This window comes from Sus scrofa, chromosome 1 (genome assembly GCF_054392235.1).
Source record: "Sus scrofa isolate SSC_HxYL_T2T_F1_AM1 chromosome 1, Sscrofa_HxYL_maternal_Yorkshire_Landrace_v2.0, whole genome shotgun sequence".
NCBI classification, from domain to species: domain Eukaryota; kingdom Metazoa; phylum Chordata; class Mammalia; order Artiodactyla; family Suidae; genus Sus; species Sus scrofa.
The window spans coordinates 130,886,766-130,912,878 of NC_139383.1; the positions used below are offsets into that span (position 1 = coordinate 130,886,766).

Consider the following 26,113-nt stretch of genomic DNA (forward strand, 5'->3'; position numbering starts at 1 on the left):
CTATGTTTTCTTCTAAGAATTTTATTGTCCTAGGTATTAAATTTTGGTCTTAGATCTATTTTTAGTTAATTTTTATATAAGATGTTAGGTAAGGATCCAACTTTATTTACTTGCATATGGATATTCAGCTTTCCCAGCACCACTCATTGGAAAGACTATTCTTTCCCCCTTGTCAAAAATCATTTAACCATATATGTGAGGGTTTTTTTCCTAGGCTCTCTATTCTTGTTCATTGGTACTTTACATTAGTATCACACTGTTTTGATTAAAGCTTTGTATTAAATTTTGAAATCAGGAAGTATAAGTACTCTAATTTTATTCCTCTCTTTCAAAATTGCTTTGGCTATTTAGGGTCCCTTGAGATTCCATAAGAATTTTAGGATGGGTTTTTCTATTTTCACAAAAATCATCATTGGGATTTGATAGGATTTGGATTGAATCTGTAGATTGGAAGTAGAGGCATTTAAACAATATTAAGCCTTCTAATCAATCCATAAACATGGGATATATTTTCATTTATTTATGTCTTCATATATTCTTTCAGCAACGTTTTGTAGTTTTCATTATATGTCTTTCACCTCCCTGGTTAAATGAATTCCTAAATGTTTTATTTTTCTTGATGCTATTGTAAATAGACTTTTTTGCAATTTCCTTTTCAGATTGTTCATTGTTAGTGTATAGAAATGCAACTGATTTTTGAGTATTAACTTTATATTGTAACACTTTGCTCAATTCATTTGTTTTTATTTATTTTATTTTTTTGTCTTTCTGCATTTTTTTTTTTTTTTTTTAGGGCCACACCGACAGCATATGGAGGTTCCCAGGCTAGGGGTCCAGTTGGAGCTGTAGCTGCCAACCTATGCCAGGGCCACAGCAACTTGGGATCTGAGCCGGATCTGTGACCTACACCACAGCTCATGGCAACGCCAGATCCTTAACCCACTGAGCGAGGCCAGGGATAGAACTTGCGTCCTCATGGATGCCAGTCAGGCTTGTTAACTGCTAAGCCACGACAGGAACTCCTATTTATTAGTTTTAACAAATTTTTTGTCTTTAGGGTTTCCTATATATGAGATCATATCATTAAAAAAAATCTTTAACTGAAGGTTTTTTGAGGTGACTTTGAGCATTTCTTACAATTTTCCAGAAAACAGAACCCAGGGGCAGGGTGAAGCAAGGGCCAATAGAAGCTCCAAATCTACTTCTAGATTAGAGGTCATCCATGAACTATACACCCAATTATAATATATTTTGAAAATATAAAACTCCAATCAAACTGACTTTGTTTTCCAGCATCTGAGAAACATTAACACAAAGGAAAGGTGGAAGAGTGTGTATGTGTGAGTTTGTGTGAGCCCGAAAGAATTATTACACAAACATGTTTATTTTTTTCTCAAGTTCAAGGGTGGCTCCTGTCAGAACTAATAGAAATAACATGCCCTCCCCCAGGAGACCTCTAAGTGATAAGGGGGGGGGGTGCCTTGAAGGCAGAGAAAAAAGCCAAACACAAGGGCCCTATATGGATTTCTGGGTTTTAATAGAGAGGCATGCAATCTGGAGGACCAGATAGAATACTAATGTGAAAAAAAATTCAATAATGACTTTAACAGAAATTGCTATGGAAAACATCCTCACCTAGTTTATAGCTAATTATGACCCTAATGAGTCTGCTGAATCAGTGCCCCCAAATCAGAACAATCTGTGTTAAGTCCAAACATTTTGGGGGAACACACTACTTCCCTCCATCAATTATACACATTTCAGGGGCAAGAATTTAGAGGTTCATTCAGAAAAATTTGTTGATGCCTACGATGTGCCAAATACAGATCTTGGTGCTGGGGAGCTGGTAATCAACAATGCCCGTAGTGCATGGAGCTTTCATTTAATTGGAGGAGGCAGAAAACAGTCATATAAACCTGCACTGTGTCAGGAGTGACAGTGCCACAAAGAGCAGTAACCCATGAGATGAATGGTAGGGGGTAGGTCAGTATGTTTGAGAATTAGTAGGAGGGGCCTCTCTGATGAGGTGACATGTGGGCAGAGACTGAACAAAGTGAGGCAAGAGCATCTTATACTTCTTTATGTTGAAATGCAGCTGTTACAGGCACACTTCATTTTATTGTGATTTTCTTTCTTTTTTTTCTTTTTTAGGGCCACGTCCACAGCATTTGGAAGTTCCAGGTTAGGGGTGGAATCAGAGCTTCAGCTGCCAGCCTACGCCACAGACATACCAATATGGGATCCAAGTCAAGTCTGCGACCTACCCTACAGCTCATGGCAATTCCGGATTCTTAACCCACTGAGCGAGGCCAGGGATCAAACCTGTGTCCTCATGGATGCTAGTCAGCGTCATTTCCTCTGAGCCACGATGGGAACTCCTGAAGATATTTTGATTATCACGACTTAAGGGTAATAATGGCATGTTCTGGGTAAAGGCCAAAGTTGCTCCTGAACATCTTACAGTGCATGAGATAAGTCCATACAGCAAAGATTGAATGGGCCCAAAAAAGCAGCAGTGCCACTGCTGAGAAACACTGATCTGGTCCCCAGTCAGGCTGCCATCTCTGATGACAGCTGAGGGACTGAGCAGAAGTAGCTCTCTCAAAAAACCCCATCAAGATCTCCATTTAGCCACAGATAGGGTAGATCCAAGGCCCTTAGAGTTGCTTACATTGAGGCATCTATTCTAAGCTTGGCAACAGATTTTTGTCAGATGGTTTCAAAGTCACATGGGGGTTTATTCGCTAATCACCATTAAGTAAAAGTATCCTGCATGCTTATGGTATAGAGAGGGCAAGGAGACAAGATGTGGTGCTTGCCATCAATGATTTTACAGTCTAGGAAGGAAAGGAAGCATGAGGACAAATACATGCAGTGAGACAAGGGCCACAAGGGAGGAGATATTAAATGATGTAGGGGAAGGGAGCAATGACTTTTGTTGGGGTGACCCAAATAGGTTTAACATATGAGGTATCACTTGAACTGGGTTTCGACAGTGAGTAGGCTTTAAACAGGTAGAGAAGCAAGCAGAGGACATGCTAGGTAAGATGTGAAAACAGGTACAAAGGTGGGGAATAATTATGTTACTAACAGCAGCTGCCATCTAGTAAATCCTCTTTGATAGGTGTGGTGCCAAGCACTTTATCATGAAAAACAACTGTAGTGTAAACTAAAAACTAATAGATCCGAAGCAGCTGAAACATAGCATGACTCAAAGTGACTTGAATACCCATCTCACACATTTTTAAAAGGTAGTGAAACACGGGGAGCATTACCTGGGGAGAGTTGCATAAATACCGAAGCAGTTCTCCGATATACTGAATGACAGTGACCTTATATTTTCTGCAGTCATCCCAAAAGTGGCTGGCTGAAAATTTGGTCCGTAAAACCAAAGTAGCACCTACAGAGAAGGCATAGAAAATACTAAGAAAGAAATGCTGCCCAAAAAACCCCGTCCCTAATTATATTTGTCATTTTTGAACTGTAGAAATTTAAATATGAATTATATTCATAAACAAGTACTAGGTACTGCTTATATTCAATGCAGAAAAAAAAAATATGAGTAAGGCATGGTTTTGTCCCATAGGAGCTTTCAATCTAGTGGGAGAGAAGACACAAATTTTTCAAATAAAAGTCAGTGTGCAATAAACAAGAGGTTCAATAAGGCCCTGAGAGTGTGTATATGTGTATGTGTGTGTGTGTGTGTGTGTGTGTGTGTAGATTAATTCTTCTTGGGGGCAAGGGTTGAGAAAGGCATATTTTTAAAGAGGTAGGATTTGAATTAGATCTTGAGAAATGAATATGGAGAAAGATGAGAGAATTCCTGGAAGAGGAAAAAGCATGAACATAAAGACACCACAGTCCAGAAGGTTGGGGGATGGCCAAGACTCAGCTCAGGTGGCTCATGACTAGATTGGTGAAGGGTGGGTAGGTCAAGGAGATGAACCTGGAGAAAATGCTATGGGTGCAATCCTGGAGAGTTTGTAAGTGCTAGGTGGAACAGCCAGACTTAATTTTGTAGGCGATAGAGGGCAATGGTCTTGAGCAAGTAGGAGATGTTCTTTAACAGATGAGGTAGACTGAATATGGTTCTCCAAGAGGTCCATATCTGAATCCCTAGAACCTGTGAACATGCTACTTTACACGACAAAAAGGGACTATGTGGATGTCATGAAGTTAAAGATCTTGAAGTGGGAAGATTATCCTGGATTACCTGGGAGAGCACAAGGTAATCACAAGGGTCCTTATAAGAGGAAGGCAAGAAGGTCAAGGGCAGAAGGAGGAAGAATGACAGAAACAAAAGGTTGGAATGATGTGAAGACAAAAGAAGGGGCCACAAACCAAGGAATGGAGGCAGCCTCCAGAAGTTAGAAAAGGCAAGAAAATAGATTCTTCCCTAGAGCTTCCAGAAGAAATGAAGCCCTACTGACATCTTGATTTTAGGACTTTAGACTTTCAAAACAGTAAGAGAATATACCTGTGCTGTTTTAATCCATGAGGTTTGTGGTAAGTTGTTACAGTAGCAATAGGAAACTAACACAATGTGTAAAAATAATATATCATTTCCAACCTATCTATAGGCATGGAATATAGTACAGTGAAATTTAAAAAGTCACAAATATTTTTAATGTTATTAGTTTATTTCTATTTCTAAGTATATAAAAGTCTAGTGTTTTAGGAGAAAAATTTAAAAATACCATATTTTCTTTTTTTAGTGTGTAACTATAGTGCTTAAACAAATGAATGAGTGATTCATTTTTCCCTATGGGAGCTTCAGTGTCACCTTGTTCTTGAAGGGTCAAGTCCAAGCATTCCTTGCTGATTTGGAGGCTGGCATTGTTGCTTCACTGTTTTATAGCTGATCAGTAAGTTGATGAGAGAAAGGAGCAGAGGCTTGGACAATCATATATATGTATATATGTACATGTATAGGCACATATCTTACTATATATACATATGTATTTATTTAAAATGAAATGCTCCATGGGAGAAAAAATTAAGTTTTTTAGCTTAGTTGGACAGTTAGAGGTGGCTTCCTGGAAGAGGTGGTTAGCAGACTGAGCCTTAATGTATACAAGAGGCAGAAATCCTCCTGATGGGAAAAAGGATGCATTTATTTATTTATTTATTTATTTATTTATTTATTTATATTTTTGTCTTTTTAGGGCCAAACCCAAGGCACATGGAGATTCCCAGGCTAGGGGTCGAATTGGAGCTGTAGCCACCAGCCTACGCCACAGCCACAGCAACCCAGGAGCCGAGCCATGTCTGCGACCTACAACATAGCTCATGGCAATGCTGGATCCTTAACCTACTGAGCAAGGTCCAGGGATCAAACCCCCTTCCTCATGGATACTAGTCAGATTTGTTTCTGCTGAGCCATGATGGGAACTCCTGCAATTCTAATTTAAATGGTTAAAGTTTCAGAAGAAATGAGAAGAGATGGAAGGCCAGGTGTTTTGACCAGAGCTGAGTACCTATAGGAGGAGGGAAGAATTAAGTAGAATGGGACAACGAAGGAGAGTTTAGATCAGATGCTAATGGAGATCAACATGCAGATTTCTGAAGATAGAAATGACATAGGAGAATTATTTATGGAATCTAAGGATAAACTCTCTTAACCTGGATAAAGATCTAAAATATTTTAAAGAAGTTTCCTCTTTGATATTCTGAACAACTTTAGCATTATATTACTAGACAAGCAGTCATGAAAAAACATAAATTTTTTTTTAGATACTTGCTTGCTATGTATGAACCAAACAGCCTCATTATTAAGGGAATGAAATACCATTCCTGGCACACAGGAATATAGTACATTTTGTATTACTTTTCCTTATGAGCACATGTGAATGGGTCCTGGGCTCCAACACCTTGTTGAGAGAAAAGCTTACCACTCACGATACATCCATGTAAGCCAACCATCAACGCAGCACTGTGGTACAAGGGTAGGGTGGTATAGAGGACATCATCCTCCTTAACCCCGCTGGCAATAGCAAGGCCGGTTCCATACCATATGCGAAGATGATTGATCATTGCAGCTTTCGGGAGACCTTTGTAAACACAGAAGAGAAGACATGTGTGAACCAAGAGTGGTCATTCACAGACACATGGTCTGGAAGAGAGATGTGGCTAAGGATAATTCACCATCTGGTGGTTAGAAAATTGCATAGGAGAAGGCCATGATCAGTTAGACCAGGAGTTGGCAAGTTTTTTCTGTAAATGGTCAGATGGTAAATGTTTTAGAGTTTGTAGGTTCATAAGTCTCTATTCCAACTACTCAACACTGCTATTTTGCTGAAAGCAGCCAGACACGACAAGAATTTGGCTTTGTTCCCATAAAACTTTATTTACAAAAACAAGTGGGGGCTGTTTGTGACTCACAGGCCATAGTTTGCTAACCTCTGAGTTAGATGGTTACAATAGAGGTATGTTGAGGAAAAAGGAATTAATGGCTATTGAATTTCTGCTCTGGGCATACCACCTTGTAGGGTATAGTTGACCCTTGGATCATGGGGATTTGATCTGCTTGGACCCACTTACATGACGATTTTTTCAATAGTAAACACATTCATGGTTGGTTAACTCCATGGATGCGAAATCATAGACATACAGAAACTGCCTATATGGAGGGCCCTCTATAAGTTACTCATGGATCTTCAACTGTGCACAAGGTCGGTATACCCAACCCTCACATTGTGCAAAGTTTTCAATATTTCATTTATTTCCAGTAATCAATGAGATAAGTAGGATTGTATTCTCTAATTCACAGATGAGAGGCTGAGATAAAGAGTGATTAAATAGCCTCTCCATCCTATCTCCTTCCTTTGTAATCACTATTATGAATTTCTTATGTACTCTTCTAGAGTTTCTTTATACAAATACAAGTTTGTTTGCTCATATGTTCTTGCCCTTTCCCCCACTTAAAGAAAGCACACTTTTCTGCATTCCCCCATGACTTAAAAATGCATTTTGGAGTTCTGCCCATATTTGTGTATAGAAATTTCTCAAATGTTTTCATTCATTCTTTCACTTAGTTGCATTAGGTCCTTTGTGTGTGTATTCTAATTTATGTACATTATTAAACATTTATTTTTATTTAAAACATTTATTTTTATTTGAAGTACAGTTGATTTAAAATGTGTTAATTTCTGCTGTATAGCATAGCAATTCAGTTATATATGTATATATATATATATACACACATCTATATACACTATTTTAAAAATATTATTTTCCATTATGGTTTATCATAGGGAATTGAATATAGTTCTCTATATATTTACACTACTTTGCTATTTCAAATAATGCTGCAGTGAATAATCTGGTCCACATGGCACTTTACACTATAAATGATGCTCCATCTGTAGGATAAATTTGCTGATGTGAGACTGCTGGGTCAAAAGATAGGTCTTTGTAATTTTGATAGACACTGTCACATTCCAGTTTTAAGGGCTGTCCTTATTTGTTTTCCCATCAGCAATACACAAGTATACCTATTTCCTCACAGCCTTGCCAAGGTATGCTTTAAAATGCTGGGATTTTGCCAATCTGAAAGGTGAAAAGTGGTATTTCAGTGCAGTTTTAGTGCACTAAGTACATTTACATTTTCTTTTCCTTCCCTCCTTCCTTCCTTCCTTCCTTCCTTCCTTCCTTCCTTCCTTCCTTCCTTCCTTCCTTCTTTCCTTCCTTCCTTCCTGTCTGTCTTTTCAGGGTCGCACCCACAGTATATGGTGGTTCCCAGGCTAGGGGTCCAATCAGAGCTGTAGCCTTTGGCGTACACCACAGCCACAGCCACAGCAACGCGGGATCCAAGCCATGTCTGTGACCTAGACCACAGCTCACGGCAATGCCGGATCATTAATCCACTGAGCAAGGCCAGGGATTGACCCCACCACCTCATGGTTCCTAGTAGGATTCGTTTCCGTTGTGCCACGACGGGAACGCCTACATTCTCTTATCTATAATTTATGTAAGCTTTTTGTAAGACTCTATTCAAAGAGCATGCTTTTAGTGTTTCCCATGGAAGCCAGGATAGTTGGGGAGGGCATGAAGTCATCACTAAGGGGCTGGGGCTAGAGTTTAAGACCTCAGCGGGTAAATTGGCTTTGTGAAGAGGAAGGTAGTTCTCTGTAGACTCACATCCTTCTCGACTTGATGATACCTTAGCCAGGAATGCCCAAATAACAGCAATTTGCTATAAAGCAAAGTGATATAGCTGGAAAACAACTATCATCAAAAACGCAATTCAAAATTCATGGTCTTTGATGCTGTTAGTAGTAATGCCCATTCTATACCAATATTAAGAAATAGAAGAAAGCTTCAAAAAATAAATTGCATTCATTTTGGAAAAAAAATCATCCAGATAGTAAAAGCTCTGAGTTATACTTAAAAAAAAGAAATGCACATTTTTGCTGCTTTGAGGTACTTCCCTAATTTAAATTTTCATATTAATGAAGAAAGAAGACTATTTGGTAACTATTGTATAATTTTGTGCTAATGATTGCCTTTGAGGAACAGGGAAAACACTTTGTTCTCTGATTGCTTAAATGAATTCTTTTAGTTAATGTTTATAAGAGTAACTCAGCAAATATTTTGTTCAGAGATAAGAATAAAATAATCATCAACCCAATTATATTCCAGTTAAAACTAAATTCTAAATTACAGGATTAAATTAAAGAGTGCTTGTTTTCTTTTCCCCTGACTTCTTTTTTTAAGGGCTATACCTGTGGCATATGGAAGTTCCCAGGCTAGGGGTCGAATTGGAGCTGCAGCTTCCAGCCTATGCCACAGCCACAGCAACGCCAGATCTGAGCTGCATCTGTGACCTATGCCACAGCTTATGGTGATGCCAGATCCTTAACCCACTGAGCGAGGTCAGGGATCAAACCTGCATCCTTATGGACACTATGTTGGGTTCTTAAAACTGCTACACCACAATAGGAACGCCCCATACTGTTTTATCTCAATTATTTCCTAAATCAAAGTTTACAGTTTAGTTTTACCATTCTATTAGGAAATGAGGGTAAAAGTTCCATATATTAAGGTGGTTTCTGGATGTAGTGGAAGCATTTGGTTAACTATGTCATCCAACCATTATGTTGTCATGGCAATATATAACTTTTGACAAATAAAACAATTATAGACATTATGCTCTGGGAATCAGCTTTAATATATCACCCTAGCCTCCCTTCCTTATTTTCTTAAAGAAAATATTTAGCAAAAGTGACCATCTGAAAGGAAGCCAACATTCAAATTAACTCAGGTCCAGAGACTGGGAGATCAGATGGGTGCTGAGGGCCAATGAAAGTGAAGGAGAGGGTGGGTACCTATAGGATGATATTGAGATAAAAGGCTCAAAGGAACTCTTTGCCTTATCTGTGATGTTTGGTTCTTTTACAAGGAGAATCCATGCTTATATTACCTGCTTAAAGTATTAACAGAAAGAGATAACTGATTCACATATTAAACTTCCCAATATTAATAATTAGGATGTGAAGACTATTTCCTATGTTCCTATTAAATATACCCCTCAGGCTTCATATTATTGCATTTTTGGTAGCATTTCTCCTGGCCTAGAGTAGGCAGATACCAAATATCTGTTCAATGGATGAGCTAGGAGGCATTCTGGCAGAGAAGTCAGTTGTATGAGTTGTGGAGTCAGCCTAACAAGGTGAATCCTGACACTTCTGTTTTCCATCTTGGGAAGTTCTTAACCTCTGAGCATCAGTTTCTGAATCTGTAAGATAGGAATAAGAATAGTACCCATCTTAAGGGTTGTGGGAGAATTGTATGAACAAATGTCCTAAAGCTCCCAGAAGAGCACCTATACAGCTTATCTTTAATATTGCCTGCTCCACATAGCAGTATTCCAATAACATTAACAATTGGTACTGTTTTCTCTAAGTGGCTTATACAATAATGGTGCAGGTTACAGTGGATGGCATCCTGGATTTGATGAAATACACTATTTTAGACTCTGATCTAAGGGCCATCCTACACCCACCGTACCAGATAGCTCCAAGTCAATGTTGCATGGGAAGATAGCGGTCAAAATGTTTGTATAAACATAACCCCATTATTGTCCTGCAGTCTTCTTTGGTGGCCAATCTACGATTGGTTATATATTATATATGGACTCTAGTCATCATATAATCAGAATGCAGGAATCATTAAAAAAAAGTCCAAAAACCTATTCAGTACCAAATCTTATCCATCATCATAAATATTTTTGTAGTTCTTGGTTAACCTCTTTATCTGTTCTATACACCAACTGGGGGAAATATGCGTAGCTTAGAAAAAACTCCAATGGTTTCATATGCTATGAAATAAGATCAGTTCCCACAGGCAAAGAGCTAAATCCCCTGAAGTATTAGTTATCTGATAAGTTTTGCCAAAGAAAGAGAGCATTTGCAAATCTAACTCAACACTTAACTCCTTCAGGAGACGTCCGTTTCTTTGAGAATCCCCTTTATTTTTTACCTGTGGTTCCAGAAGTATAAATGTATAGGGCAGGAGTGGAAAAGTTAACTTCCGACCTCCAGGACTCTGGAATTGGTTCAGTTGACACTTCATCCACTTTGTCTAGGAAAGAGTCGACCCCATCCGTGTTAGAACTTCTGCTCATGTAATAGATGGCCACATCATCTTTTTTCAGGCTTGGTAGCACCTCTTCAATAGCTGCTTGTAGATCTTAATTTAATAATAAAAAAAAAATCCAAGCAAACTAAATTAGTCCATTCAAATTGTATTAGTGATTTTGTTTTCATTAAACTCTTTGCTAAAACATGTATACATAGTGATGCTTATAGTTATACCTTTTTTTTTTGGCCACGCCTGTGGCATGCAGAAATTCCCAGGCCAGAGATTGAACCCACACCATAACAACAACCTGAACCACAGCAGTGACAATGCTAGATCCTTAATCTGCAGAGCCACCGGGGAACTCCTAGTTATGCATTTTTAAGATGGAATTTACCACATCTGAAAATATCATAAGATCCCAATATTAAAGGGAAAGTTGGGTTTTGATGGTTTCATAAGCGCCAGATGGTTGGTTGAAATATGTACTTTATATGGCAAGTGCAAACAAATGGACAAATGAATAAAACCCAAGATTATATAAATGCATATATGAAATGACTTATATGCATATCTGAAATACATATCTCAAAATACTCCAGAAATGAATTTAGTTATTTCTAATATGTGTTCCACAGGACCAGTGATGAAAAAAAGAGAAAATTTTAAGGAAGAGAAATGAAAAGGAGGGAGCCATGCTAATAAAGATGATAGAAGTCAACATGATATAACATTTCTTTTTTTAATTTTTTAAATTTATTTTTATTTTTATTTTTTTCCCACTGTACACCATGGGGACCAAGTTACACATACATGTATATATACTTTTTCCTCCCATTGTTGTGTTGCGATGTAAGTGTCTAGACATTTTTCTCAATGTTACACAGTAGGATCTCATTGTAAATCCATTCCAAGAGCAATAGTTTGCATCTGTTAACCCCAAGCTCCTGATCCCTCCCACTCCCTGCCCCCCCCACCCACCCTGGGCAGCCACACGTCTATTCTCCAAGTCTATGATTTTCTTTTCTGTGGAAATGTTCATTTGCGTTGTATATTAGATTCCAGTTATAAGTGATATTATATGGTATTTGTCTTTCTTTTTCTTTTTAACATATCAGTAACAAGTAGTTCCACTAGGAAGGTTCAGCTGATCTGAGAAATAAGCTCCAGATTTCATAAGCACATTCCCTGGCCTAGGAAAAAAAGGACCAACTAGTTTGTTTTTCAAACTATGGGTTACAAGAGTGTAGAGGATTGTTAGAGTCATTTAAAGTGGCTGTTATTCCAAAAAATAAAATGAAATAGGATTTTTTAGAACATATCACACATAGGAAGATGTAAGCACTGTTTTTTTTTTTTAAAAGCTTTGTTTCAGTTTTGTGGGTGTGCAAGGGCTGAGTCACACACAAATGTAGTTTTTACAGTGGGTCAAGGTAAAAAAAAATTAAAGGCATTGATTTGATATACTAAGCATGTTTCAGTTGTGCTACTTGGCTTTTTGTGTCCTTAATCCATAAGAAGAGATGGTCTTAGGCTTCACCTGTCTTGAATTGTGATAACTGAAGCAAATAGCCTTGTTCTTAATAAGAGGTGACTCAATATCCCAGGGAATTACCTTAGGGAGGCTATTCCTGATTCATCTTATATACTTTGTTTTTCCGATGTTTATGGATGATGTCTCCATCAAGACAAGAGGAATTATCTGAATAGATGCATTAAAAAGTTTTAAAACTTTATTTATTTATTTATTTATTTATTATCTTTTCTAGGGCCGCTCCTGTGGCATATGGAGATTCCCAGGCTAAGGGTCTAATCAGAGCTGTAGCCACTGGCCTATACCAGAGCCACAGCAACGAGGGATCCGAACCACGTCTGCAACCTACACCACAGCTCACAGCAATGCCAGATCCTTAACCTACTGAGCGAGGCCAGGGATCGAACCCTCAACCTCATGGTTCCTAGTCGGATTTGCCAACCATTGAGCCACGACGGGAACTCCAAAAAGTTTTAAAACTTTTAAACCAAAGCATTCATGCACCTGATAAGCAGAAATCAAATTGTACAAAAGAGCTTACAATGAAAATCAACACAGAGTTCCCTTTGTGGCTCAGTGATTAATGAACCCGACTAGGATCCCTGGTCTTGCTCATGGGTTAAGGATCCAGTGTTGCTGTGAGCTGTGGCATAGGCCAGTGGCTACAGCTCCAATATGACCCTTAGCCTGGGAACAGACCCTTACATCACAATTAAACCTGCTGCCTAGAGGCAGTGACTTCCAATTATTTTTAGCTCTTTCTTCTAGCAATTGCTTCTCCATCACCAAATGATAGCTTTTCCTGTTACCTCTGGACATATCAGTTTGATCCCTTTCCCCATTTTACTCCTGTCCACTTTCAACAGTTATTATATTCACTTTATATCATCTGGGTTAATGGTATTTACATCTATTCTGAGGCTATAATTTCGTCTTTCTAGCTTTGTCTGTGTGTTGGCTCTAGAAGCTCTAGAACCAATAATAAGGATTCATAAGATTATGACAATGGAATTATTTGGAAATATGACTGTAGAGCCAAATAACACACTATGATCACCTTTCCTTCCTTGGACTGTTTTTTCCTGGAGTTTCTCTGGGCTGTTATTCCTTAATGTCCTGTTTGCTTCAATTCTTTTTCAATCTCCATGAGATCAGCTTCTCTCTCTCTCTCTTTTTTGGTCTCCTCCATTTTTCTATTTTGACTGGTTGCTCTCTAGTTCTTTAGCATTGCAGGAATATCATCAAAAAATATCACTATTGTAAAAACACCGTCCTGTCCCTTGCCCGGGCCTTGGCTCAGGTCCTCATCATTTCCTGTCTAGACCATCACAGTAGCCTCCTGACCAAGATCTTGCCTCTAACCTCTCCCTGCTTCCAATTTATCAGCCAAACTGTTTAAAACCCATCAATGGCTGCTCACCCACTGTGATAGGATCCATTCTCCTTATGCGGTGTGTGAGGTCCTGAGGTTATTCACAGTCTACCTCTGCTGACTTTTCTGATGTCGTCGCCTATTCTCCACCTCTTGTCCCCTTTCCTCTAACAGCACTGATCTACGGTGACGTGAACATATCCATACTTCTCACATCTTACTACTTTTGTCCAGTTGGTTTCCTCTGCCTGGAATGCCCTTCCACCTCCAGCCACTGGGAAAACTCCTGCTCATCCTTCAAGACACTTCTCGCTGTGACCTTCCCCTGGAAGCTTGCATATGCATCTATCAGGGTATACAGTATGTGGTGTGACATGATTTACTTATTTTTCTCCTCTATTATACAGTGAACACTTAATGATTAAGGGATTATAAATTAATATCTTGGCACCCTTCCCACCCTCACCACTATGTAAATGCTCAACAAATGTTTATAATTGAAATAATCTGCACAAAATATTTGTCAATGTGGAAGAGACAAAGAAATAAGCTAAAGCTGTTTGTTTGATTTTATTTTTTTGGCTGCGCCCACAGCATGCAAATGTTCCAGGACCAGGGATTGAACCTGTGCTGTAACAGTAACCTGAGCCACAGCAGCAACAATGCTGGGTCACCAATCCGCTAGGCCACCAGGGAACTTCTAAAGCTATTGATTTTAAAAGATTTGGATATTGCAAATCTCTAATAAAATAAAATGCAAAATCAAATCATTTCTGTGATAGAGGTATGCCTTGCACAGAAGGCCCCAAGAAAGTAAATTAAAAATGAAGCAAAACTACTATTGCTGCTTAAAAAATTAAGAAATCTCTCTCCTTCTGTCCCTACCACCTGAGACTGAGGTTATATAGTTAAACGTTACCCAGATTCGTTCTTACTCCCTCCTCTCTCTCTCTCTGTGTTCCCTGTGTGTCAGGCATGGTTCTAAGCACTGAATACAACAGTGAGCAAACCATTGGTTGTAAGTCCCTGTTTTCATAGAGCCCAGATCTAATTGCGGAGGAAACAAAGAAATAATCCCTTAAAATAAGGTATCATAGGTATCACAAGAGCGCAAGGAGGTGATGTTTTGGAGAAACAGGGGAGGAGCAAGAAGACAACTCAGAGGAAGTGTTTTCTAAACTGAGCCTTGAAAGACGTGCAGGAGTTGGCAAGCTGAAGGTCAGGTGAGATTGACTGAGCCTGTTTGTAGCAGTGTGAACAGCTTATGCAAAGAGTCAGAGGCCAACAGCATGGTGTCGAAGTCACTCATAGAGGCTAAACTTGACGAGTGTAGAGTGGGGTGGGGAAGAAGGATGGGAGAAGAGGCTGTGGTGTAAGTAGGGACCCTGGCTTAAGTTGGGTAAATGGGTTACCCAAGACCAGAGGCAGGGAGTCCATTTGGTAGATCAAGCTTGTTTGCATTAAGGTAGCAGCAGATGGTAGACAGAAGTAGATGCATTTAAGAAATACTTGGGGGAGTTCCTGTTGTGGCGTAGTAGAAATGAATCTGACTAGGAACCGAGAGGTTGCGGGTTTGATCCTTGGCCTCGCTCAGTGGGTTAAGGATCCAGTGTTGCTGTGGTGTAGGCCAGCAGCTGCAGCTCTGATTAGACCCCTAGCCTGGGAACCTCCATATGCCATGGGTTCGGCCCTAAAAAGACAGAAGACAAAGGCAAAAGATTAAAAAATAATAATAATAATAAATAAATAATAAATAAATAAAAATAAAAACAAATGCTTGGGAGGTAGAATAGACAGGATTTGGCAACAGTCTTGAGGAGAGAAAATTATAGGTCAAAGGGAACTTTAATTCTTTCTGTAATTTTTTTTATCTTTTGTAATTTTTTTAAAAGAAAATGTACTCAGGCATTAGTGATACATCTAAAATTAATAAGCATGATAATGAAAGTAAAAGGAAATGGAATTGAGAAGGTATGCTTGTTCATAGTTCAAGCATTTTGGCAAATTGTGTCTTCTGCTTCCCTCATGTTGCCACGTGGCTTTTGGTTTATGATCCCTGACCTTTCTTGGCAGTCATCTCATATGATGGAAGGCACTGCCTCTGCCCAACACAGTGTACCTACATGGTCTCTGGACTGTTGGTGTAGAATTTGCATTTGGACATTGACTTGAGGTTCCAGTGGCTTGCCACTTGTATCAGGGCACACTTCATATGTCCTATGGTAGCAGCCTCTCTTCCCTTAAACTAAAGATGCTGATATTTATACATAATATATATATATGTACATAATATATGTATAAATAAAGATGCCGATCATATCTATCTGTCTATCTATCTATCTACTGAAATTTGAAGGGAAATTCTGAGTGTGAATGCTACTCACTAACTACGTATTTGATATTCAGTGGCTTAAGTCATTTGTGGGGGTCCCCTCTGCTTCACACATGTATTTTTTAAAATAATTCTTACTATAAAGTCTGCTTACTTCAGATAAAAGTGGCCATAAACCAGGATATGTAAGGTTAAATAATTCTACTTGTCGCAGGTTGAGCTCTCTGGGACACTGAGATCTGTGTGTAGAGGTTGCTCTCGAGAATGCCATGTGTGGGGTTGTAAGGGAAGTAGACTGAACAGAGAGATTGCATGGTGATGAAGTCATACAGGGAATTCCTCAACTGATCCTATGGGAACTCTGGGTCTGGGATGGCCCTCCAGTTTGTTTCCAATGAAGCTAAGTGGACCCTACTTTTGTGCCTGCCCACCAACCAGTCATTGGGTGCAGGTTGAAGGTGGGCGTGCCTAACCTTGGGCAAAGAGGCTTTCTTCAACCAAAGGCAAGTCCTGGAAAGGCTCTTAGCTGACAGCTGTCAGCTGCCAATACTCCCAGCAGCTGAGGAATGAGTACCTCAGTCCTGGAGTGGGGATTTGGTCAGCCTATGATAGTATCCACCATACCTGTCATTCTTACTGATAAAAAGATTTAAAAATTTCATTTGCATAGCAGCTTTGCATACATCACTTCACATAATTTTCACAACCACCTTGGTATAGATAATGGTAACCCTGTTTCTACAAATGAGGACAGAGGCTCAGTGAGTCTACATATGGAAGGTTACAGACAAAATGAAAAGGATTTTACTGGGCTCCTGGTATTTCCACATAACTGTACTAGACATTCAGGTTAAAGTTTTGGTAAAGTGCCTTGATTTTTTTTTGGAAGACAGTGTCTACTTGACGCGCATAGTGCTTGTGAAAGGCGTGTGGATCGGCCTTTAAATAGTAATGTGGATGATCTCTTATTCATCTTTTTTTTTTTTCCTGCTTTTTAGGGCCATACCCATGACATGTGGAGGTTCTCAGGCTAGGGGTCAAATCAGAGCAAAGCTGCCAGCCTATGCCACAGCCACAGCAGTGCAGGATCTGAGCCACGTCTGCGACCTATACCACAGCTCGTGGCAACGCTGGATCCTTAACCCACTGAGTGAAGCCAGGGATCGAACCTGTGGCTTCATGGATACTAGTCAGACTTGCTTCCGCTGAGCCACGACGGGAGCTCCGGAAATGGGTTTTGATCAGAATTTCAGGATGATGTGAAATGGGTGGTGGATGCCTAAATCAGGGTTGAAGACTTATCTTTTCCTCATTCAGAAAGGTAACTGAGATAAACTGGTTCTAACACAGCTCTTGGAGAAAACAGTCTGAAAATAGTTTTAAAAATACCATTTGTAACTGTGATTTTGCATCTCTATCACTGATAGTTTGGAATTATGGTAATTAATAACCTAGCGTCTAGTCTGTACATCAACACGATGTAATAGAACACCCTTCAGACAGGCACATGCATACCACTCCCAATCCCTCCCCAAAACACAAATCACCCTGAGGTCAGAAAGGTTAAGTCCCACCAGGAGTAAGTAAATCTTTAACTGGGAGATAGATACTCACATTTATATAATTATATGATTTCTTTTTAAAATATTTAAAAATTTTATTTTTGTTCATATATACTTATAATTTCTTAATATTATTTTTCATTTCTCTTTGTTAAAGTTCTGGCTCAGTTCAAGAATCTTGTTTTCTAACTAACCCTGGAAGAGTTCCCCTGTGGCCTAGAGCTTAAGGATCTGGCATGGTCACTGCTGTGCCTTAGGCCACTGTTCTGGCATGGGTTGGATCCCTGGACAGGAAACTTCTGCATGCTGCAGATTCAGCCAAAAAAAAAAAAAAAAAAAAAAAGCACTGGAATCAAGGGTAATTCCTTGTCACGAGGTTACCAGGTTACACAGGCCTTACGTAATTATCATAGTTTGATATTCATGAGCGACCAAGTCACCTACCTACTGATTACATATTTCCCTGTTTCTCAGAGGCTGTGGGAGGTCCTTTTCAAACACTGGCCACTCATTATACAGAATAATCTGATCCAATAACATTAACAAGAGCTGATTAAGAGTTTATTTTGTTTTTACGTCTTCACTCCTTCCTGTTTCTAAAGAAAATGACTGTTAAGCATTCTCAAATATGCTAGCAATGTGCTAGTTTGTTTTTGAATGGAGCTGTACAGCTACCCACCCTTGTAACCTTTAGTTATGATCAGGGCAAGACGAAAAATTTTAGAGAATGTCTTCAGGCTAGTTCTCTATCAGACCTTGGGCTACTTGGCTGGGATCCTAGCTCCTGAATACACTCCTCATTTGGTGTCTGGGTTTCTGTCCTCTACCATCCTAGGCACAGACTCTCCCCAGTCCATCTTGTGCTCATCACCAGCTCCCCCTCTGGCAATGAGCCAGAGAAAGCCCCTCTCTCTTGCAGTCCACAGCCAGAAGTAAACTGCGAGGTCAAACAAGGTAGGTAGGGAGAGACTGGGCCTGGAGGAGATTGGATCTAAAAGGATTTTCTCAAATCAGGACATATTTGATATTTTTTACATCATTTTTCATGCCTATCCCAATGGTTCTTAAACTTCAGAGAAGAAAGCCTGTTACACCAACTAGAATGATGGAACAGTAATGCAAAAAATATTTACTGAGTGACCTTTATATGGTGGCTATTACTAGGGCATTATTCAAAGATATATATAGGGGAACTGCAAGACTTTGAGACAAAGTGCATTGAAGCAACAACTCTTAGTTACTCCTTAGGCAGCCCAAAAAGATGAGAGGAATGGAGATATGCCTTGATCCTTGACTAAAGTTTGCACTGGAAAATTATCTCCTTGCATGGAAGTGAGGCCACGGTTGTTGGCCATTCCTTGGGTTCTCAGAGTCCCTACTCTCTCTACAGTAGTCTCTTCAGTAAACAGCTTAAGAAATGATTTTTTTTTTTCTTTTTAACTCACTGAACAGGGCCAGGGATCGAACCCTCATCCTCATGGATACTAGTCAGGTTTGTTAACCGCTGAGCCACAGCGGGAACTCCAAAAATGATTATTATTTAAGTCCAGTCTGCTGTTGTCTTTACACAGTAAAGTTCTTTAATGAAATATCTTGCTGTGTTGGGAACTTAATGAAAACTGCCTCTCGACTCCTTTGCCTAGAATTCCCCTCTCCAACTGCACTTGCCCAGCTCTGATGTTAATGCCCTCAAGCAGCCTTCACCTTCTGCTCTTCTCCCTCCACAGCACTTTGTAGCTCTCCCAGCATACTTAGAAGGTTCTCCTGGGTGTCACAATCATTTCTGTATGCAGCTTAGTTCTCCTATTAGATTGTAGGAGCCTTGAACTAATTCAGCTTCTCTCTCCCTATCCCACCGTGGAAACTAGCTTACACCTTGTGGGGACTCTAAATGTTTCTTGATATGAAATCAAATTGTTGCACCATCTGCTTTCTCTGTCTGACCTCAAAAGTTTGCTTGACAAGCGTTCTCCTTGGTCCTGACCCTAGTTTTATTTTGAAGTTCTGTTCTAGAACTTTGCATGATGCCATAGTTTTTGAAAGCTTTTGGAAGCATTTTCTCTTATCATGTTGTTTAAAGGAGGTCCAATTTTGGAAGTCCCATTGTGGCTCAGAAGTAACAAACCTGACTAGTATCCATGAGGATGCAGGTTTGATCCCTGGCCTCGCTCAGCAAGCTGTGGTGTAGGTTGCAGATGAAGCTTGAATCCTGTGTTACTGTGGCTGTGGCGTAGGTCAGCAGTTACAGGTCTGATCTGACCTCTAGCCTGGGGACTTGCATATGCTGTAGGTGTGCCCCCCACCCCAAAAGTCCAATTTTATTTTTCACAACCCTGAAAAACCAGGTCAAAGATTATTGGGAACATTTTGTAATCTCCCTGGGTTTCAGTCTTGAAATAGAGTATCTTTAATGGTTTACTAAAGTTTTTCTTTTTTCTTTTTTTTCTGCAGCCTATGGAAGTTCCCAGGCTAGGGGTCGAATTGGAGCTGTAGCCGCTGGCCTACACCACAGCCACAGCGATGCCAGACCCACTGAGCAAGGCCAGGAATCAAACCTGAGTCCTCATGGATGCTAATCCTATTTGTTAACCGCTGAACCACGATGGGAACTCCTTTTACTAAAGTTTTAAACAAGAATACTGTCGATGCTGTGGGAGCCATGCCTAGTTATGTTGAGCCACTCAGTGTAGACCAGGCCAGTGAGCTGATGAAGGACCTTGGGTTATCTTCAGCAGGGAGCTAGTTTAGTGACAGTCTTTAGGCTAGCATAAATGGAAACAAAGCAAATTTACTATTTTGGGGGTTCTTTTGGATATTTTTACAGAATATCCTCTGTTGCATGGAATTAAATATGGGTTCCTGTCTTTCCCATATTCTATCTTTTGGAAGTTGTTTGAAAAACTTGGTTCCTGTCAACTACAATATTGATGCAGATTCCAACTGCTGAAGCATTTTTTTTTTTCCAGATGATCACTTGTATCATCCCTGTTCTACGGAGAAGGATCCTGAAATCTACTTCAGAGAGAAAATTATATTCTCTGGGAGATGGGTGCTTCTGTTTAATTCAGGGATGTGTTTGTGAGTCTTTGTCTTTCTTTAAGAATAGTAAATTCTTTGTGTATATATGTATAGCTGGATTACTTTGCCATATAGCAGAAATTATCACAACATTGTAAATCAACTGTACTTCAATAAAACTTTAAAAAATGGAAAAAAAATTAGTTCATTCTGATGGAAAAATTGGGTACTGAAGTTCTTGATAGGAATTTGTGAAGAGTCCCCCAACTTCATGACATGTGAATCAGTCTTTCTGATAAATGCCACTGTGCCATCTTTTACACGCACTCCGGAATTTGATGGATGGTTGGAACTCAAGAGCTCTTACTTGTTCACGAGCCCTGAGGCTGAAATTCAAAGAATCAAACCCCATTGAATTGTCACCCCTCAAACATTTCTAAAACTTCTCACCTTTAGGTACCATGTTCAGATGGTGTAATAGAACCATAAAAAGTGACCTGGAAGTGAGAAAAAAACTGGGTTCTGACCCTGGGCAAGTGATAACAACCCTCTAGACCTTTATTTATTCAACTATTAAATGAGTGGGATTCAGACTGACTGTTTCTCAAAGCCTGGTCCTTAGATGACTTACTTCAAAATCATCTAGGGGTGGGATGGGGCTTGCTAAAAATACACATTCCTGGGCTCCATCTCAGTCCTACTGAATCAGTGTTTGGGGAGGGGGTCAGATGAGGCTTAGGAATCTGTTTTTTAAAATAAGCTTCCCAGGTGTTTCTTATGCTTATTAAAGTGACTCTTCTAAACTTTTGATTGCAGTATAACACGCTAGGAGTTATACTGCAATCAACAGTATATTGATTAGAGTATTATAGGATTAGGGTATCTCTAAGATTCTTACAAACTTTGAAGAATTCTAAGTATCACTCCATTCAACACATTTACACATGGCATACTTACTAACAAGCATGCAACTTTGGACTCTGTTACCCCTTTGCAGGAACCGGTTCAGATCAGAGTGTAATTCTGCATAGTATGTAATGGTCTCTCAGTGATTTGGAAAAACAATGTTCTTCAAAAGTGTGGCCTTTCTCAAAGGTCAGTTTACTATCAGAGTTCCACAGGTCCATGGAGAGTTCAACTTTGATCTGAATGTCATTATACTCTCCACGTACGGTGACCAAAGCATAATACTCAGTGGCAGAGGCTTGAGTGGGGAAGGAGATATTTGGTTGTATTTCTTTTTTCTTTCTTTGTTTCTCTCTGTCTCTCTTATTTTTTTACTTTTTAGGGCTGCACCCACTGCATATGGAGGTTCCCAGGTTAAGGGTCCAATTGGAGGTATAGCTGCCGCCCTTTACTACGGCCACAGCAACACAGGATCCTAACCGCATTTGCGACCTACCCCACAGCTCATGGCAATGCCGGATCCTTAACCCCCTGAGTGAGGCCAGGGATCATCCTCATGGTTCCTAATTGGATTTATTCCTGCTGTGCCACTCTGGGAACTCCTGGTTGTATTTCTGATCTGATTACAGAACCAAACTCTCTTATAGTTATTTAAATCCAAGCTTCTTTGTCAATAAAGCTCCTAGTCCTTGACCTCCCTCATAGGGGCCCTGGGATAATATGCAGGTTAAAAGTATTTAAATCCCTCCTGAAGAGGTACAAAGATTGCTGTGCTAATAATTTTCCTCTGAATCAACTGGTAAAATAATAGGTTTAAGAGAGTTTTCCAGTTACTAAATAGTGAAGCTATCTCTTTTCTCAGGCCAATGAGAAATCGTTGGGAATTTTCTTAAAAGGACCACCCCCTTCAGATAACTTGGCTGCTTTTATAATTGTCCCCCTGCTTTTAAACTTTTACACAAAGCCTTCATTTTTTTGGGGGGGGGGTATTTATTTCATGCCCTGTGAAACAGGTGTGTGAGTTTCCTGGTTTCCCACAAGTAAACAGACATCTCATCTTTCCGTGATACGAGGCAAACTCCTTAGCTCGCTTCAGTTTCCTCAGCCATGAAATGAAGGGGGAGACTGGATGGATGCTTAGCTTCTTGCAGCGATAACACTTTCCATTCATGCAGAAGAACGTAGCATGATACAAGGAAAGTCATGAACTTTGAAACTGGACGGACCTAGCTCAGAATTTCAAGCCTCAGTTTCCTCAGCTGAATGGCAGCGGGTAATGATGTGTTAGTTCTCAGGGTAATACAAGCATCTAGCCTAGGGCTTTGGACAGAAAGACATTCCAGAAAGGCGAGGCCTCCTGAATCCCTAGTACTCCATGTCTTTTAGCCTACATCTGGCTAGGCCTCTTCTTACTGGTAGAGAAGTAACCCCTGATCCTTACTCCACTGCAGGGACAAGCTTTGTGGGAAGGGAAACTCAGCAGCTTCATGGGTAACAACAGGTTCTTGGTTTCTTCCTGACAGGGTCAGCACTGGAGCATGAAGTGACCATTTAAGTTCTCGACCCATGGAAGCAATTACAGAACTAAAGGTCACTGTTACTACAGACGTAATGAGGGCTCCCTAGGGCACCTGTGGCAGATGCCCAAAGCCTTCTTCTTGGGGATGGGGTGGGGAGTCACCTCTCTTCAGTGAGAATCCAGGGAGGCTAACGGCATTGGAGAGCTGGAAGCAGTCTTGAAGACCATTTTAGAGGAGGATACCGAGATACAGAGAGAGGGAGTGAATTTCACAGGATCACACAGCCAATATAGTAGCAGAGGTGAGAACAGTCTCTCTGGAGCCTCTGAAATTTACACCCAAAACCCTGTGCATTTTAATGCAGATGTTGTTGGCACTGGTTGAGAGCCTGGATTCTGAAGGTAGATAGACTCCCTCCTCTCAATTCTGTGATCTGGGGCACAAGTCTTCCAAGTCTTCTCTCTGCCCTGCGGTCTGTCTGATTTATAATGTCCCATAGTCAACCCTACCTGTTGTGAGCATTAACAACAACATTATGTATGGTGCTTAACACAGAGTCTGGCACAGTCAGGTTCCACGACAGAAGGTCCTAAGGATCATTAATTAGTGTTTTGAGGAAGGGTTGCCATCCCCTCCCTCTCACCTCCAGGTGGAATTGATTTGAACCTTCCTCTCCTAAGCCCTATGCCAGCGCGGTGGCGGGTATGTCAACGTTCAGAGGAGCCCAGCGCCAGGGCGAGGCGGTCCCCAAGGCTCACCTGGCGAGGCCAGTAGCACCTTCGCCCCGCAGCACTGGAAGCAGTGCAACAGGGACTTCCCGCGGATGTTGTAGTTGAGGCACGCCATGGCACAGCCCAGCTTGGCCAGCCCCAGCCAGAGCCACACATAAGCGGGTTCATTACCCATGAAGACCGCCACGCAGTCTCCCTGCCGGAGGCCAAGGTGGTCGCGCAGAGCTCGCGCCACTTGGTTGCTGCGCCGGTCCACCTGCGCATAGGTGAGCGTCTCGTCCTGGAAGAGCAGGAAAGGCTTGCGCGGGGTCTGGCGCGCTCTATCCAGGAACGCGTTGAGGATAGTGTGCACTGGCCGGCGCTGCCGGTAGCTGCGCATCCGCCGGGTCACCCTGGCCACCTTCAGGAAGTAGTTCAAGTCCTCGAAGAAGTAGGGGCAGCAGAGATTCACCAGCAGCGGCAGGAGCAGCACCCCCGCCAGGGCCGCGTAGATGACCGGCAGCATGACAGCAGCGGGGCCCCCTGTCCCCTCCAGGGTAGAGGGCGCACTCCGGGCGTGCAGCTCCGCGGCGGGGCGGACTCACAGCAGACTACTGGCTGGCAGCGCGGGGGCGCGTGGCGAGGCGGAGGCGACTGCGGAGCGTCTGGGCTGCCAGCACCGCTGCGGGCTTTCGGGCAGGTGGAGTGGCTTTGGGGCTGCTGAGCGTTACGGGCGCGATCGGCCGGCTGAGCCCGCCCCCTTATGGGGGTGCAGCCACCTGAGCGCCTGGCCCGCCCCTGCGGACCTCCCCCGGTGGAGAAAGCGGCTGGGAGGCTCGTGGAAACCTCTGGAGGAAGAGTTTGGAGGTCTGGGGGCAAGACTGGGCTCCCCGACGTCGTAACCTTATCAAAATGGTGATCGTAAGACTCCTTAGCCGACGTTGAGAAGATTAGGGGAGATAATGCAGGCGTAGGGAGATTGTTATTTACTGCTATACGAATAGAACGATTTATCAAGATGCCTGTTATTGTCAGTAAAGTGCCTTGTAAATGGGAGACAGTCCTATTATTATCGGGTGCCAGGTGCCACTGCCCAATCAGAATCTCATCTTTCTTTCCAGGTCCCAGGGGCATTCTGCTTGTCTCTCTTTGTCTCACATTCGCTCTCCGCCACCCCCCCTCCACCACTGCCCCCGCCCCCAACCCCAACCTAATTGCCAGGCGGGCTCTTGGGACAAAGAATTCCATGGTGAACGAAAGCATCGGTAATCACCCTTCAACTAATCCCAGCTCCTGGGCAGTACTGAGGAAACGACGCTCTAATCTGAGATGTCCCGCCCCGCCCAGCTAGCCCAGATTAGGTGTGAGGTAGCGCCACATTTCGCCCCTTGAAATCAAGCTCGGGGAGATTTTGATTTGTTATAAAGTGTTGTTCTTGAAGGGATTCCTTCTCTACCCGGTATGCTGAAAATTCTCAAGTACTGTCAGGCCAATTCAGTTCGATATACTAAGTGGCTCTGTGAGAGAATAGTACAACACAGGAAATTAAGTAAAAGTTACTGGCATTTCTCAGAAGCCATATCTTTGAGTGTCGTCCTTTAATTTCCCTTAGTATTGCTTCTATACAGAGTGAACCTTGGCTGCTTGCTACTGAGGAAGGTCAGGATTTATGTAAAGTAACGTTTTATTTTCTTCCTCTCCTGTCTTCCTGCATCCACCCATTTTATTCATTATGAGACAACTGCAAGTAGTGAATGCTTACCGCTTCCAGAAGCTCTTCTAGGGGCTTCCCAATAAGACATTTTTGGAGCCTCACAGTCATCTAAAAGTGGCACTTTCATGCTTTTATAGACAGGAAAGGGATGCTTAGAGAGGTGAGTTAAGACGGCTAGTAAGTGATGAATGGGATTTTGGAATTGGTACCTGTTTGGTCCCAGGGTCCACTCTTTATTTTAGTAACATTCTTGTGCTGCTCTCCAATTCTCTAGGTTTCTACTCATGTTCTTTTTTTATTTTTTCTGTAGCCCCCCCCCCCATCTTCCCTTCCCCCATTAAAAAAAAAAATCCCCCTCTTTTAATCCCTGGGACCTGCTCCAGCAACCCTTTCCTTTTTGCCTTTCATGGTGACTCCAGCTACTGTCTAATGTTGCATCATTTCCCTGAGGAGGAGCCAGGGACCTTGGTTATCCCTGAGGAGAAGGCTGTCGTGTTAAAACAGGGGTTGGGACAGAAACCATCCTGGTGTGCACCTGTTTTTTGTCATGTTGAAGCTAGAACCAACCCTTCTTTTCCATCCCAATGCCACATGGTCCCCTTAGACTAATCACTTCAGTGTGGCCTCCTAGTCCACTTTTGTCTTGTTATTAAACAGATACCCTTTCTCCAGTGTGCTTGAGCACCACGAATGCCCACTTTCTCCTCTCTTATTCTGAGGATCACCTTAGCCTTGTGCCTCCAAGTGAAAGAGAACAAGACCCAAACTGGCTTAAGCAGACAGAAGAATTTAATACTTAAGAGTCCAGGGGGAGGATAGGCTTCAGGTAAACCACCTGCTATGGCTTAAGTGCTGGGACCTGAAAAT

General features: G+C 41.4%; 1 protein-coding gene across 1 annotated transcript in view; it reads right to left on the reverse strand.

Annotated features, from left to right (window-relative positions):
• The window catches only part of SLC27A2 (solute carrier family 27 member 2), a 48,550-nt gene extending 24,408 nt beyond the window's left edge, over positions 1–24,142 (reverse strand). Inside the window, exons 1-4 of the mRNA NM_001278777.1 lie at positions 23,581–24,142; positions 10,480–10,689; positions 5,892–6,050; positions 3,276–3,400 (exon numbers count right to left, since the gene is read on the reverse strand). Of these exons, the coding sequence (NP_001265706.1) occupies positions 3,276–3,400; positions 5,892–6,050; positions 10,480–10,689; positions 23,581–24,058 (972 nt within the window). The 5' untranslated portion in view covers positions 24,059–24,142. The remainder of the gene's footprint in view (positions 1–3,275; positions 3,401–5,891; positions 6,051–10,479; positions 10,690–23,580) is intronic.
• Between the last annotated feature and the right edge of the window lie 1,971 nt (positions 24,143–26,113).